We start from the raw sequence: 17383 nt of genomic DNA, 5'->3' as shown, positions 1-17383 counted from the left end.
GAACCGAGAGTAAAAGTAAGGCCCTTCAAAAAGAAAAAAGGCAGAGATTTAATACACAGTCTAGATCAGTGCAGGTAAACAGTCTGTTGAGATTTCATGTCTGCCTTGATTTATGGAGTTAGATCAGTCTCAGTTTTCACAAATGCACACATAAGGATTCACAAATGTATTTCAATGCACACACAAATATATTTAATTCTATATAAATGTAAAACAAATCCACAAATAAAAAAACAAGATTCACAAATGTAGAAGGAGACATCTGATTGGCTACAGACATTACCCTGCTGAACAAAATGCATTTGTGACTCTAACCACGGCAGGGGAGTCTCAAAAGTCCCACACACAAATGCAGTGAGGTTCACAAATGACAAACAGTTTGTAAATGCAGACTGACCAGTTTATATATTTGTGGATTTCTATTACATATATACAAAACTATAAATATTTGTGTGTGAATCAGAAATACATTTGTGAATCTTGTTTTTTTATTTGTGGATTTGTTTTACATTTATATAGAATTAAATATATTTGTGTGTGCATTGAAATACATTTGTGAATCCTTATGTGTGCATTTGTGAAAATTGAGACTGATCTAACTCCATATTGATTCCCTGAGCTCAAGCAGGCGCACCAAACACACCTGTGCTGGCTGCAGCAATCAGCCACAGGTGAATCCACTCACCCAAATCAGGTCTCTCAGGAACAGGATGAGAGCCCATATTGCTCAGTTTGCTCTCCATCTGACAAGACCTGTTTCCATCTTTCTTTGCTTAGTGCATCCACAATTGAGTTATTGTTTAAGTTAATGAGTTTGGTGATTCAGTTTGTTTGTCATGCTTTGGCAGACTTGATGTATTGTTCAATTAATACGTCCTAATTTTAAGGATAAATGTGTGCTTGTTTAGAATTATTTAGATTTCTGTTAACAAGGAAAACAATTAATTGTCATACTTTATTGCTCTTGAACAGAAAACAATACCTGACAAATGAAGGTGAAATTGTTTGGAATAAAGAACCTTACAGTGGAAACCTCTTCTACTACCCTTCATTAACTTGCCCCTCATCTAAACTGTTTGTCAATTAGCCTCAGCCCTCAGCATTTAAGTTACACCTCAAACACAGGCAGTGGTGCAAACCAATCCAAAGGGGTCAGCAAAAGGCAAAAAAAACACAAGTCAAGCAATGGTTAAAAATCACTAGGAACAAGAGAACACACAACTAACAGACAACATTACGGAGGACACACAGGGATTATATACACAGACAATCAGGGGATAACGAGACACAGGTGAGCACAATCAGGGCAGGAGCACACAAGGTGGGAAAACAAGAGGAGCAGGATCTGGAAGACAGAGACTAGGGTGGGAACAAAATAAAGCAGGAAATAACAATACTGAAATGAAAATGGACAAAAACATAACCAATGTGCTCGATGGGCCTTGTCAATAATATTGATTCATGGTATTTGTGGTGATGCATCAAAGTATTGTTGTGTGTGTGTGTTTGGGGATGTCTGGTATCTGTGTGGGGGTGTGTGGGGGTGTGTGTGTGGGTGAGTGGTTTGACAGTAGACCAGACTTTATTATTTTTATTTATGGTTAATTATTAATATAATTGTGTCCTTCTATATTTATTTTACATTTACTTCAATGTTGTTCAAAGTTTTCTATTTAAGTTGTGTGTTTGTTTTTTTTCATTTAGGCTGCCTTTTGTGGTTTACAACCAGCCTGATTGGTTAAATTGGAATCTTTGCACATTTGTTTAGCCCTTTATGTGTGCATCAGTGTGCAGATTCAGACATGTGTATACAAATAAATGACTCAATATTTAATAACATTAAAATGTCTGCTTGTTACTTTTTGGATAGTATCTGAAAAAAAATCGCTGGGTGTTTAATGTTGGACAATTTGTTATCTTAGAGCAGTGACTGTCTGGAGTGTCTAGTGTCTGGTAACTCCACAGTAACCCATAAAACATCCCTTTACACTTTTTTTACATAGATTATCCGCAACAGCTTAATATTGGTGTCTTATTGTGTGATTTGACTTGACACTGCGGTGATGCACACCTTCAGACACACACACACCCTCTGTTTAGCCCTGCTGGCTCCAACCTTACGCATTGCCACCGTCTCACCCCGGTTATGCCCCATTACTACCTCCAATTCCTGCTCGGGGGCATAACAACTTCATTGCACCATTATGCCTGCGTGTGTTACACATTGCAGACAAGGCGTAACAGGACCATAAGTTCATATTTTAACTTGGGTTCAGGAGAAGGACCAAACCAAGCACACTTTAAATCACCTGACAAGCCTACCTATACCTACTATGTTTGTCTCAGTTCTTCGACCCACCCTCCCTTCCTTTCCTCTCATTCATCCATCCACCCTCCTTCCTCACCCCTTGATCTTGTTTGTCTAATTTTAAGCACAGTCTGGGCTGTGATCAGCTCGGCAGAATTATGCCTGAGACTGAACCCCCATCCTAAGTCTCCCTCTGCCTGGCATTCAGTGCAACCTCTCAGACCAGCCAACTGACAATATCCTCTTCCACCATAATCATTATGTCAACATACATTCATCTGTCTCAGCATTCATATAATCATAAAATATCTAAAACACATATTGTTGTGTGTTGTGGTGTGGTCCTTGCTAGTGAACCCGCCTTCAACTGGATGTATGAGAGGCAAGACTCCAGAAAGTCACGGCTACTTCAGCCTATAGACCCAGTAGGCTACAAGTACTGTTTTTTTTTTTAATTTGTTTTTTATATAAACAAACATGATGTTAGGTGTTTTCTAGCTAGCTTTGTGATGCTGTTAGACAGTTACTGATGGCTACATTTTTCCCCTTGTTTCAAGTCTTTATGCTAACTTATGCTAATTGATTTCTTGCTTTAGCTACATTAATGGACATAAATGTGAATAGTTAAAAAAAAAAAAATCTTTGATTAATAATATTGTACACAAATGTGTGTCTCTCAATATTAAAGTAAACAAAAAAAAGTGACCTCAATATTGTTTTGTTTATTGATGGTCACACTTTGGCTGGTATGGTACCCAGTCTTTAGTTCTTTTCAGTAAACAATCTGTTGCGTTACTCAAGGTGGTCAAACATGAAAGATGCTGTCATTAGCATTTAGTGTGCATTGTAATGAGGCATGAAGCAGGATTTTTGTTTCCTGGTTGAAATGAGCATCTCCTCTTCACCATCACCATCACCAGTCGTTTATGTCTCTTCAATTGTCTGCCAGTTCTGTTTCCTCCATCTGTGTCTCACACTACTTTTCCATCTCAGTATGCTCTGACCTCAACTCTCTTTCTTATTTTTCTAATCTCTCAGAATCTCTATCCTCCTCTCTAGATCAAACCCTTTATTTTCCTCCTCTCTGCCTAGTCGGCCTCAGTATGTCCATCTGTTATACCAAACAAGCAACTGATTGTATTTGCGGCTGTCGTGAAGTTAATAATCTAGAGGTTGCATGTTTTTCAATGTATTGTGAGGGAGTCTGCTGCAAACGAGAAAGATGTGATGTTTTGGGAAGGTTGGACGGGGAATAGAAGAATTTAAATCAGTGATTTGTGTGAGCCCCATAAATCCTTTTAAACACAAACCTGAACACACAACTTAGAATGTAACCACCTACAAGGAAGTAATTGAGGAGGTATCAAGGCATGCACAGGTTTGCATACTGATTCAGGCAACCAAAAATAGCACCAGTTATGCACAGCCAAACATGCTGCTATTACAAACAACACCTTCCCTACTTGCATGCTGTACCTGCACATTAGACATTCAGGCAATAAAATAGAAATTCAAACATGCCATCATTTCTTGCAGCTTGTGCATTTCACACCTCATTCTTATCTTCTATATTTATCTTGACTCATAAAACCGGTCTGTGGATGACTGTCTTTCTGCATTGATTGCTGTGTGCCCCTGCAGTTTGACATGCAGCAGCTGTCTCTGGATGAGCTGAAGCAGGTGCTGTTCCACGCCTTCCGGGACCACCTGACAATGAAGGACATAGAGAACATCATCATCACAGAGGAGGAGAGCCTCAATGAAACCTCAGGGAACTGCCCCGAGTATGAGGGAGGTGAGGAGACTGTCCTTTATCTTATAAATACCCATAATCATACTAAAGTAATACTAGAGTAATTTAAAACTGTAATTAATATGATAAAAATAACTTTATTTTATTAGAAAGTCACATTTAGATTGAATCCTCTTTCACAGATGAGACTAAGGTAAAAGCAGCATGAAACCCATAGACACCAGACACCAAGATGTTTTAACAATAACGTGTATAACAAATAAATAACATAATACACAATCATGATAACACTATTCAACCCGACCAAAGTTATCTTCTACAGAGAAGCGACACTTCCCTAAATACAACTAAGCTTCATTTAAATACTACAGCCTAATTCACTAAGGAATATTATGACAATTTGGGGTAATACACTTGTTTGCCTGTAATTATTCTCATTCGTTTTTCTCACGAGTACACATTCACAACTGTACCAAATACTCCAAAATAGGAAATAAAATACTTATATATGTTCATTACTAGGTATTAAATACCATAAATAAAGATTAGCAGCAAAACTACAGAAAAAAAAGAAAAGAAAGAAAAGAAAGAAAGAAAAAGAGAGAGTTTCAATTAGGCAACATTCTACAATTCACTTAGCAGACGCTTTTATCCAAAGCGACGTACATCAGAGAGTAAGAACAACACAAGCAAGGATCTAGAAAAAAGGGAACAATGTCAGTAAGAGCAAACGATCAGCTTTGAGTCCGATTGGACACACAGGTGCTGACAGGCATTGCACAGAGGCAAAGCACAACATTGACGGCAGTTCTTGAGAGCTCTAATCAGTATAGAAACCATCTTAAAAGTTGTCGTTATCAAACAAAAACCATCATCATTACCATCATTATCATCATCAATAATATCGAGACCATCGTCATTAAATTGGTAGGTATTCATGAAAGAGCTGGGTCTTTAGCTTTTTCTCAAAGGTGCAGAGGGACTCTGCAGATCGAATGGAGTTTGGAAGTTCATTCCACCACCGGGGGGCAACAGAGGAGAAGAGTCTAGTCAGAGACTTAGGACCCTGTTGTGAAGGTTGGGTCAGATGCCTTTCATTGGCAGAGCGTAGTGGGCAGGAGGGAGTGCAGACTTGGATGAGAGAGTTAAAGTAAGGAGAAGCCGTTTTTGTCGCTGTTTTGTAAGCGAGTAGCAGAGTTTTAAATTTGATATGAGCAGTAACTGGGAGCCAGTGTATGTGCTCTTTTAGGAAGGTTGAAGGCCAGTCTTGCTGTTCGATTTTGCATCATCTGCAGGGGTTTGATAGTACATGTAGGAAGACCTGCCAGTAGAGAGTTGCAATAGTCGATGCGTGATATCACAAGAGCCTGTACCAGGAGCTGTGTAGCATGTTCTGACAGGTAAGGTCTGATCTTCCTGATGCTGTACAGGGCAAATCGACATGACCAGGCAATCGAGGCTACTTGAACCTTAAAAGTTAGCTGGTCATCAATCATGACACCCAGGTTCCGGGCAGACTTTGTGGGCATGAGTTTGATTGTTCCAAGCTGGATATTGATCTGTGGTTGCATAGAGGGACTGGCTGGGATGACAAGGAGCTCAGTCTTTGAAAGATTGAGTTTAAGGTGGCGTTCATTCATCCATTTAGAGATATCAGCAAGGCATGACAAGATTCTTGCTGAGACTGAAACATTGTTTGGCGGGAATGACAGGAAGAGCTGGGTATCGTCAGCATAGCAGTGGTATGAGAAGCCATGAGAGCGGATTATTGAACCAAGTGAGCTTGTGTATATGGAGAAGAGAAGGTGACCAAGCACTGACCCTTGAGGTACCCCTGTGGATAAGCTGTGCACTTTGGACACTTCTCCCTTCCATGACACTTTAAAGGATCATGCAGAGAGAACGTAACATGAGAGGGAGAGATGCCACGCTGAATGTCCGCACATGACAAGTATTGACAGAAATAAATAAAATTTCTGCCTGTAGTAAGACTCGTAAATATGTATCATTGTCTTTATACAGACATCCATCTTACATACAGTTCATATAGCATGGGTTAAGAGCCAAGAGGATAGCTTAAATGAATGAGTGGAATCTGGCCTAAACAAGCCTGTTTCTGGACTTCTGAATAACCACACTCTACACTCATTGGCTTGGTGTTGTGCTGATGAAAATGTTTTTTTTATTTGTTTTTTATACGAGACAATCGAAAAATCAGACCAGCTTGGAGGATTAAGGAAAGTGATGTTTAATTGCCAGTTTGATAGCTACATTAAAAAAAACATGAGAGGCAGGCCAGGGGGGTTGGGGGGGATCCACCTTCTCTGAAATAAGATAAGTTCGAACATGTTTCTAATCAAGCCTAGAAAACGCATCACCAACATTTCTTTTGTTTGTTTGTTTATTTAATTAATGCTGAACTACTTGACGACATGTGGCCCGTTGTCTTGATTTCCTATTTCTGCTTGTTGCCTGGCAACCTTATGGGGATAAGAACACAGTTATAAACAGCACATACTGTAAAACCAGAAATGTAAGATTTACAAACCAGGTGTAATGTGTTAAGTTGTGGGCTTGAGGTAAAGGTGTGTTTATGAATTCTTAATAATTCTTAATGGTCAGCCAGCTAGCTCTTTCCCCCGTAGGCCTAACCAGTTTTTGTCAGACTAAAACAGTGGTGTCATGGTTGCAGCGCCATAATTGTGGCATTATTACGAGATGTGTATCAATCTTCTCTTTTGACGCCTAGCAAGATCACCATTAAGCATGTTTCCTAGATTTTTTAATTCTGCTTTAAACTAATTTGTTTATAGACAGTCAAATTCACTCCAGCTGTTCATGCTACACATTTTGTCATGGTAATGCTACAGTGTTATAGGGTCTTATTAAAACGTACTTTAGGAAACTACAAGTCAACATAGGGGTCAATAGATAAACTAAAGAAAATATTTTAAGGGAAAGAGAAGAGAGAGCCCGTAGACTGAAGTAAACCTGTTCTGAAGTCTTTGTACAGTTGTGAAATGACAAGGTGTTGGGGTTTCTTTGAAACACTAGCACTTCAGCCGAGAAGTTTTTTCTGTATCATGGCTATCTAATAAAAAAAAGCTCAAGTGTGCTGAGGCAGTAGAAAACAGATGTAATGTTTGAATGATAATTCAAATTATATTTAAAGGTCAAGGTAATGCCTAAATTCCAATGAGTCTTAAATCAAGTAACGGGAATGTTGTTTTGTTGCTGAAGTTAAACTGACAAATTAAAACACAAAGACATTATTATTTTATTATGTCTGAGGGAGCAATGAGAATCAAACACCTGTATCTTACCCTGTGTTTATGGTCTGAAGCTATATGGCCTTGTGATGCAAAATATCAAAGGCTGACTAGGACAAAGGTGAAGAAGGATCAAATGTTAGAGTAAACTCAGACAGTCTTAATAAATCTGCTGTGACCTGGTCTACAGTCTCGGTGAGACCGAGAGAGAGAGAGAAAGAGAGAGAGAGAGAGAGAGAGAGAGAGAGAAAGCCATGAGGAAATGGTGAAACTAAGCAAAGAAGGAACAGTGAAGAGGGAGATAAAAGGCTAAAAAAGGGATCAGGAAACTGCACGCCTGGCATTCCCTGTTACTAAGTTCTTGTGTTGAAGGAAGGGCGAGACATGGAGTTAGAGAGCCAAAAGACAACAGTAAAAAGAGGAGCAGTAAGCTAGGCAGGGGGAAAATAAAGAAAGATGAAGAGAAAACAGGAAGATGTGAAGAGAGACTTAAAAACCTAAAAGAAAAAACGTGTCTCTCCACATTTAACCCTCTTCCCACATCCTCAACTCGCCTCTTTCGTGCCTGCTTCTTCCCAATCTTCTTCCTGTCCGATGGGACTCCAGCGCCTTTTAACCATCTATCTCTCTCTCTCTCTCTTAGATCCATGACTCAGAGCTCTGACTTGATTTATTGATGCGGTGTATGATTCTTACAAACTGAGACAGGGGGGCTGACAGAGAGGGAACTTTTAGTTGTAGCTCTTTCTGCAAGGCCTGTTGGAGGACACATCTGTCTCTACTCCTCTTCTTCTTTTAATAGAGAGTATGTCTTGGGGGGTAGAAGGTCTCACACCTAGAATTGTACCTTTGAAAACATGACGCAGACATTTACCAAGACAAACTTTACATTTCAGTAAGTGCAAGAACAATTTACGTTACAAATTTGAATTGTATTCAAACAGGGAAAACCTCTAAAAATCTAATTTACAAGAGTGGCAAAGACAGGCAGCAGCAAGTTCAAGAGTTTTATCCAATATTATCATACAAATGCCTGTGCAATAAAAAAGGAGCATGTCTTGGATGTGATTAGCCTAGCTCACTAATGAGACTAGAAACAATAAAAAATGTCTCCCCCTGGTCAGGACAAACAATCTGAAAATCAAATCTTTCCATCAAATAACTACTTATCACTACAAATCACTCACTAATGCTTTTTCATAGTGTATTGTGAGACAAGTTCTTGACTGGGAGCAGTGACCCTGTAGTATGAATGTGCAAGATATTTAAAAAAGAAAAGAAAAGTGAGCAATGATGAAGCCTTTGCAAAGAGCCAGGCTAGCTGATTCATTTTGCTACCAGTAGTTACTTACAGTTCCAACTTTACCTCTTCACAGACATGTGGGTAAAATGTTTAACGACGAAGTAATTAAGTGATCACTAACACATGAAATGTTAAAAGAACATTTTTTTCTCTTCTTTCAGTCCATCCTAAGAAGAAGAACCGTCAGACGTGTGTGAGGAAAAGCCTGATCTGCGCCTTTGCTATGGCTTTCATCATCAGTGTCATGCTAATCGCAGCCAATCAGATGCTGCGAAATGGCATGGAGTAACCACTTGCACTGTGAGCATGGGGAGTGGACAGAACAGCCATGACCTCACATCTTTCTTGTCTTTACAGCCAAAGCTGGACCAGCCACAGACCAAGCACTTCTCTAAACAATTGATGTATTTTCGTTCTCTATGATTTAAGTTCAACTTTCCTTGTAGAAGCAGACAATGTGATTTAATGACGATATATGTTTATTCAGCATTAAAGATGTCACCATGTAATGTTACTGGACTTTCTGACACCTGAACTGGAAAAGTATTATGTTTTATATATTTATTGTTAGGTGAGTAGTATGATTTCTTCTGTTGTTTTTAATACCAAGACCAACCTTTAAACCTTATTTTCTTATTACCCAATATATTTTTCAGGTGCTTTGAGCCATTCTAATAAAAAAAAAGAAAGTAATATTTCTAATAGTTAGTCTGTAAAAGTATCTACATATTAACCCCAAGAGAAGTTGCGTTGAATGTGACCTGAGTGAATGTGGGCACTGAATGTCAGCACAGTATTAAAATGTCTATTACCAGTAAATCCCTCACCTCTCATGTGTTCAGGTAATAAATCACACTCTTTGTAAAACATCCACATCATAGAGTTCTCATATCTTACTGCACTTTTAGTCTTTGTTTGTATTTACAAGGAGCACAAGTTAATACCCAGTGAGGGGCCACTGATCAATCACACGTGTCCCACTAACTCTACTGTTAAGTCTTGTGACTTAAAGGTTTAGTGATTCATTGGCTGATGTGTTAAAGACAGTGCTTTGTAAATGTGAGAAGGTTGAAAAATAGACATCTAATGACAAAGAAGCTATGGTTTTGTTGAAAAACAACGGGACCAGGCTGTAATAGAGTATGTTTAATAATGCACTGTTTCACAACTACATGTTTCAGCATATCATTGTTATACTGCCCAGCTTTGGTGGACAAAAACCATACAAAAGCATGCAGTATTTACACTGCCATAACAAACATGTCTTCATTTTTCATGGATTTATTGTTACATATAGTAGGCTACTGCTAAGCTTGTGTATTGTATTATTATATCAACAGCAGAATGTATGAGGGGTAGAAACTTGTGAGATAAATCAGGGATATACAGCAGAGCTGTGATATACTGTTGACACAGCTGTTTTCCTAGAAAAGGCTGCTGTCTAGTGATCAAAATAGGAACTGCAGCTAAAGGCCTGAACAACACTGTTTTCAAGGTGTTCAGAGGTGAGCTTTGATATGTCTTATGTCTGTGGCAGTATTGTCTGTATTTGTGTTACTTCAACTGTTGTAGTTTCTGGGGTAATAACTGTTTAGTGGTCCGTCCTGATAGCACTGAAATGGAACAAACCTATTTGGGAAGAAAATTTGTAGGGGCTTACAATAATGCTCCACTTCCTCTAATGCACCACAGATTCAATGTTAGTATGAAAATGTGTTGTTTCATGAGGGTGTAGAGCTGGGTGATAAAGACATGTCTCAGTTTCTCTTCTTTCATTGTTAGTTCATTTCCAATCTTTGGGTTGTTTCTTTTACTTTTTAAGAGTCAGGGCAGGTAAGTAGAGTAAACACAACTATTTTTTTATGAACGGAGGTCATTGATATATGTTTCTTTTATATTGTGACATTTATTCCACCATTAGCGTATAGATGCCTTTTAAAAGTCACCTGTTGATGTTCAATGAATTCTTTCATCGTTGTATCCCATTAAATCAGCATATGTGGATTCTTAAAGTGCATGGTGCTCCCCTTGAAAATTATTTATTTATTCATGTGTTTTGCAGGATGGATTAAAAGCGAAACTGGATATTTCAATCAAACAAAATGTGAAAATAAGTGAGTTTATATGCTGTTAGAGTAAATAGTAAAGAGGACTTTAAGAGGAGAGGGGTTCGTTAAACAAAAAAAACAAAAAAAGCTTTGCCTGATCAAGTATCACAGCAAAATGTATTATACTGTATATCAGTATGCATGTCGTTGTTTCGATTTTCACGTCTTTGATAGACGGGGAAATCAATTTAACCTTTGTTTGTGGTGGCACAGCCTTGGTTCTAATGTATGTACTACTGTAACATATTTGACTCTCCAGTTTATACTGTAATAGCCATTTTTCTAGTTTCTACCAGCTATTAATCAAATCAGAGTGCAGGAGAGGGCATTTTCATAAATATGCAAATTCAAGGTCACACCATCAACGTCATCATCTTCTTCTCTGTTTCACGTCATCTTTGGGTTGAGTCTCTATGGGTCTTTTCTGTGGACAGTTTAAATGATGTTTTATTCACATTACTTTTCTATGGAATGTTCTCACTGTCTCATTGTCCAGTATAAACTGCTGTATAATGTATGCTACACTTATCCTTGTAAGTCACTCTATGTCTTTGATATTCTCAGCACACTGACCGGTGGACCATGTTTTCACCTTTGTCTATAAGAGTCATGGTCCTTTTGAAACCAGCATAGACCACTTATCTTAACAGTCCTCTAATAAGTGTGCCATTTAGACATCCTTGCATGGTAATGTGAGGGGAGGAATCATGTCAAATACCTTTTACCAACACTTTTGAAGTTTACATCATTACACTGTACATCTGTAACAGGACGGTTCAGATCATGACTTTGATGGTTTTGAGAGTTGCTTTTGAGATTTGTTTGAAACCAAACACGTTTTTACCTTGTAGATTGTATAGAGATAAAGACGAAACACAAATATTATGTAATACCACCTTGGCATGCTGCTTAGAAAAAGGAGAAAGAAAACAGCAATAGTCACCCACTGAATGGATATTTAAAAATGCAAATAATGAGTTCAATCTGTTTAATCAAAAAAATTATATCCATATATGTTTATGCAATAAAATATTGTTTTGATAAAAAACTTAAGGAATTTGTGTTTGCTTGTGTAAGATGTTTGTTCTTTGGCGTGATGCCAACATGTACAATACAAAAATGATGATACAATGCTCCCCAGCATCATGAGAAGGTTTTACCTTCTTATATAAGCCACCTAAATTACACATGCCCTTCAGTTCTCGGAGGCAGTTGAGCAGTTTTTTTCACTAGTTAAAGTTGGCTTGTTGCTGTACTTGTCACTTGTTATCATAATCATAGTGTCATCTAAAATACCAACCCCAAAAATAGAATGACAGCTCAGCATGTTTTCACTGAGCATCCCTGCTGTTTCTTCTTGTCAGTAGAAATAAAGGAGATCATTGCTCTGACGTTTATTTATTTCACGTTTCTTTGTATAGGGACAAGTACAGAGCAAGGAAACTGTTGCCACACACTCCAGCATTTAAAGCCTAAGCTAATTTACAATGCTCGTCCCTAGATAGGCATTGAACAACTGATACAAACACACCACTTAAAGACAGAACAATACATGATACAAACTATCATACAACAAGACCAAGTAAAACAGGACCAACAAGATCATACGTGACCACAACACTGAGGCCTCTTAAAGGAGATCTATTATGTTGGATCCAGTTTGAGATCTTAAGGTAAAAGCATTCCTCATGATGATCCCTTGGACAGAAAAGGCTGTTTAACCGAGTGAAGATTTACAAAAATGAAACCTTACTGACAGTCTCCTTTTGATGCTCCACGTGTTACAGAGCCTGATAATCTATGTGGAACCACAAGGTCACAGAGCACCTGAGGAGTCTGAAGATTTAAACATTTATCAAGTTAAAGAGTGGAGAATGTAATACAACTATGAAAACTATTTAAGTTTTTAAAAACATGAAAAAGTTGTGACCTTATTAGCCTCCTGTCCGAGATTTGAATTGCTCTGTTGTATCATCAATGGACAGAGTGCACACAAAGATTAACCTTGCAGCTCTCCATCTTGAAACTATTCTTTGGCCTTATGATGGCCTAAGTTGAATTTACATGTTTGTCAACTTGTTTCAGAAAGGAGCTCCTTGTGGAGCAGCACCGGCATCCCTTTAAATCACGATAATGAGGGAGCATAGGTCAAATACAAGTGAGAACAACCCCAGAACAGATGCACCTGAACCCCATTAACCTTCAGATAATGACCCAGAACACGCCATTAAGTGGACAAACAGGGCATTTCGCAAAGTTTAATGGTCCAGGTCCGGTATTAACAAAATTAACCTTTAGTCTGTTTTCATGTTTGGGGGTGAACTTTATAACTTTATAACGACTCCCCTTTAAGTAGGGACAGAAGACATTTAAACTTTAAAACTTTAGCCTGAGTTGCATATATCATATATCAAACTGTATTGTGGGCTCATGTTTTTTTGTATGGGTGGGATATGTATGTATATATGTGTTGTGTTGTGTGTTTGTATGTATGCTGGCTGCTGGAACACCTAAATTTCCCTGCTGGGATGAATAAAGTATATCTTATCTTATCTTTATCTTTAAAATGAAGGGGTTAGACTTTACAAGGTCACTCCAAATCATGTGATTACTGTATGACTTGATCAAGGCAAGAGACACATAAAAAACAAGCGGTGCTTTGTCTACACCAGTGGTTCTCAACTATTCTAGCTTCATGACCCACCACCAACTCCTTGATGAGAAACCTAACCCTCTAACATTTTTCCACCACTCAGAAGAAAAAGAAAAAGGCCATATGTATCGAAGATGTGGATGTGTATCTGAAGACATGTTTTTAAAAAGCATCGTAGACTTTTTGTAAAAGCTTTTTTTCCAGGCACACATTTGTGATGGTCCTGACTCACCAGCTGAGAACCATTGGTCCAACCTGTAGTGCACTGTTGTTTAGGTTTTATCTCAATTTTTGCTGTTAATGGAAATTGTAGTATCAGAAGAGTTACTTGTAGCATCAGGGATTTATGTCAGGTGATGATGTAGAAAGGACTAAAAATATAAACTGAACAGTATCAACTACATGCAGAAGTGGAAATCAACAAAGGAAGCAACACTTGCACATGCGTAAAAAATCTTTTAATATGAGGTATTCATTGCATGTTTGTTCGCTGATATGAACCCTGGAACACAGAGTCGATGTAACACAATGTATGCAAAACTCTGTACTTTCTCCCAGCACCACCAGGAAACTGATCAAACATTAACACAAGGTTTCCAGTTCAGTTATGTACATTGGTAGAATATGCGTCAGTGAGTGTGGGATTATTTGTATGCAACACTGAATAAGACTCAGAAGAAAAATAAAATAAAAACCATAGTAACACTGCTCATTCATTAAGTAAAGCTTACAAAGACCATCAAAATACACTGAAATTCTTATGTTTCAAAAAGTTCAAAAAGCTCCACTATTTAAACATCTACGACTTCTTTAGAAATTATAAAAGGCACAAGTGCAACACTTTTTTTTCTTTAAATCCAACAAAACACAAAATGATTAACTTGATGATGTACTGAGTTGAAAGACGTGCCCTGCCTTCTGTCTTTTCAACAATTAACTAAAGCAGAGATGAACCCCTCCTCTTGGATGTAAATTCTCACTAAATGCAATACAGATTAGTCTTCACACCCAAAACAACTTCCAATACGTTAAATGTCTCATACTTGTAAAGAACAACTGTGACCCTATTGTGATAGTGTTACCTCATCGAGTAGAGCAGCAGGATCTTTGAAGATTCAAGTAATGTTTCTTAAAACACGCTCAATGCTATAGAGGTTGGTAAGGATTGTGAAATCATAGACATGTACACTGATTCATGACAGACGTTGGCACAGTCTAGGTGTAATGAGAGAGAAAAAATGAGTCAAGAGTGGGGGAGGAAATTTGTAAATGCAAGTGCATGTGTAAATCAGAGGTACATCAGGAGCAGAAAGAGACTGAAAAAGAAAATGAGAGACAGCAGAGAGGAGGAGTCAAGGTCAGAACTCTGTGTGCAGGTGAGTATAGTCTCGGCTGCCTGCGGGGTTCTCACTGGGCTTCATAAAGATGCCCTCCATGGCCTTCCACAGGCTGTGCTGGCTGGGGCTCGCCATGGCATGAACCTCCCTCTGACCGTGGATCGGCCGTCCGTACTGCTCCCCCGTCACTGAAAGTAATGCGTCCGTGGCCTTGTGACGGAAACGGACAGCCTCCTCCCGCTTCCATACGGATCCCCCGCACTGAACTGTCCACTCGTCCAGGTGGTCTCCTTCCCCTTCGTCACCAAATGCACTCACTTCCTGTGGACAATAATATAATAAGAACAACTTTATTTATAATGGACCCAACATCTAAATACATGGCATAAAAACAAGCAACAAAACTAAAGACAGTTATACAACAAGTGAAAAATCCACAGTAAGACAGATTTAATAAAAGTAATGAAAAAGGGTGAACTGTGTTTTCACACCTCATTCATTGAAGCGCTTTTCTTTGACCTGAGGCTGTTTTCACAGAGAGTTTTTCCTAAAGTGTAAAAGCCACTCATGTCCAGCTCAAAATGTCAGTCTGCATTTATCAAAGTGAAAGTCAACACACTTATCGGTCTTGAAGCAAACAGTCACATTTAGCTGGGGCAGAGTGACATGGCCAAGAAATAAAATATCTGATTTTTTCACACCAGACTATATTGACGATTTTTATCAGGTTTTCTTCCCCTTAAAAACACAAAACTATATTTGATGTTGAGCCCTGTTGTAGCATTTGATTCACTTTTATGATAAGCCTTGAGCCTATTGAAAGATACACCTTATACTTATACTATGCCCCCTAATTCATATGAGCTTTCACTTTTCTTGATAGATTTTTAGCTGCTCTATCTGCTAATCTGTCTCTATGCTGTGTAGAAAGATGAGCCTTGCACGTAAAATACTGTCAAAAATGTCATAAATACATGCACGGCATCCTGGAAAAAAGCAGGGAAACAACCACCGTCAAAAGGAATAAATACAAAGCCATAGAAATTTAAGAGGAGGATATGATTTCTACTTTAGAAGTTATGGACATAAAAGACCACTTGCAAATTTTTACAAATTACACGAGGTCCCCAGATATCACAAGACCTGTTAGGGTTTAAAAATGTAAATGTAAAACATATCTCCTTCTGCCCCTCACACAACAGGAAAAACCTCTTCTTCTTTCACGTTATCCTCACACCACCCACCTGGTTAGAGGACAGTGGAGAGGCAAAGAAGTGGCTGTGAAGGTTACGGCCTGTGTTAACATGAGTTAGACGGATCTCCTGCCCACACTGGATCGGGGTACCGCGATGGCACCAGGTGTCCCTTGTTCCTCGAATACTCCAGTAGCTGTTACTGTCTTCCACTGCAGTCACTCCGGTTACAGATTGCTGACCGCTGCCTGTATCGCACAAAAACACATGCAAAACAGTGAGCAAAGGACTGTTGAAGAGAAGAGAGAAAAAAAAGCAGGAGAGGGAACAACTGTGAAACAAAATGTTATGCTTTACAAAGACAATATCATACATCAAAGTAGATTATTAATGTCTGCCAAATCTGAGGCCTAAAGCTGTTTTGGTCATATGGTTTGTTCATGGTATTAAAGTCTGTAAAAACAATTAAAGACTACAATCAGTGATTGTTATGTTGGATTTAACTTTGAACCAAATGGTTTATGTTGGCAAACCAACAGCAAACTTGTTTTATGTCAAGGTGACACACAGTGTAGGTGGTGCAACAAATTCATATCAACAGAGTCCCTACAATAAAATGTAAAATCCCCTCTGAAGAGTTGTGTTGAAAAGCGCATAACAACCTGAAGAATGTGGTACATTATTGATATAATACACCAACATAATTTGATCTCAGTCCTTTTTTCTTTTTTTTTTTTTACTGCCCCACTTAAATAGTGGTAGCCGGATTTTGATTTCTAGGCTGGTAAACCGAAACATGTTTTCTAGGCAACATGTGAATAATATTTATTTGGCCACGCAGTTTAGAATTACACTTGGGTAGAAATTGCTCAAAATATGTCACCTTACCACATTAACATAGTATCATAAATGTTGTGGCAGCGCTTTAATACACTAAGTAAAGGAGTCAACATGAAATATCAAATTGATAACATTTGTACATAGAAATAACCAACTTCCATTATTCTTTTTCCCTGAAATAATTTAAGTTACAGGGGTTGATCACTGGCAGATGAATACATGATGTTTACTACAGCTTAATAATCCATTTACTGAACGACAACTCACCGGAACCGTAGCGTACGTCATGCGAGTGTAGTCTCACATTGTGCTTAATATTTAATAGTTTAATGACTGATCCGCATGTTACAAAACTCAGTTCCGAACCGAGTGACGGCCCAAATATCCAGGAAAACAAAAGTATAATGGTTGACAGAGGGCAGGTAAGACCAGCACAGTTAAAGCGACCCATTCCTAGAGGGAAAAAACCTAAGAAAGCAGCCGCCGATGCCTCTCTGAGATTTTGTATAATGTTTGCTACGTCATGAAAGTAGAGTGGGTAAGGAAAACAGAATGGAAGTTTAAAGGAAACAGCGCCCCACAGCGGCTCGGAGTGTTATCTCCATGGGTAACACGAGTT

General features: G+C 38.5%; 2 protein-coding genes across 2 annotated transcripts in view; one reads left to right on the top strand and one right to left on the bottom strand.

The window, feature by feature from the left end:
- caln2 (calneuron 2) overlaps positions 1-11789 on the top strand; it is a 30076-nt gene extending 18287 nt beyond the window's left edge. The window contains exons 5-6 of the mRNA XM_020635606.3: positions 3950-4103; positions 8795-11789. Of these exons, the coding sequence (XP_020491262.1) occupies positions 3950-4103; positions 8795-8922 (282 nt within the window). The 3' untranslated portion in view covers positions 8923-11789. The remainder of the gene's footprint in view (positions 1-3949; positions 4104-8794) is intronic.
- Positions 11790-13837: 2048 nt separating this feature from the next.
- Positions 13838-17277, bottom strand: sdf2 (stromal cell-derived factor 2). Its single transcript, XM_020635574.3, has 3 exons — positions 17032-17277; positions 15976-16172; positions 13838-15052 (listed from the first exon to the last, which is right to left on the bottom strand). The coding sequence occupies exons 1-3, from the start codon at positions 17213-17215 to the stop codon at positions 14753-14755; spliced, it is 681 nt and encodes a 226-aa protein (XP_020491230.2). The 5' UTR covers positions 17216-17277; the 3' UTR covers positions 13838-14752.
- Between the last annotated feature and the right edge of the window lie 106 nt (positions 17278-17383).

The sequence above is a fragment of the Labrus bergylta genome, chromosome 14 (genome assembly GCF_963930695.1).
Source record: "Labrus bergylta chromosome 14, fLabBer1.1, whole genome shotgun sequence".
In the NCBI taxonomy this organism is placed as follows: domain Eukaryota; kingdom Metazoa; phylum Chordata; class Actinopteri; order Labriformes; family Labridae; genus Labrus; species Labrus bergylta.
The sequence above is the reverse complement of the archived record's forward strand: the minus strand, read 5'-3'. Positions and strand labels throughout refer to the sequence as shown.

Bases quoted from the DNA above. Each gene is read 5' to 3' on its own strand.
- sdf2 (XM_020635574.3), bottom strand. From the start codon at position 17,215: ATGGGTCGCTTTAACTGTGCTGGTCTTACCTGCCCTCTGTCAACCATT. The intron at 16,173-17,031 runs GTGAGTTGTCGT...TGTGCGATACAG, and splicing joins TGACGTACGCTACGGTTCCG to GCAGCGGTCAGCAATCTGTA. The intron at 15,053-15,975 runs GTGGGTGGTGTG...TATTGTCCACAG, and splicing joins CTCCACTGTCCTCTAACCAG to GAAGTGAGTGCATTTGGTGA.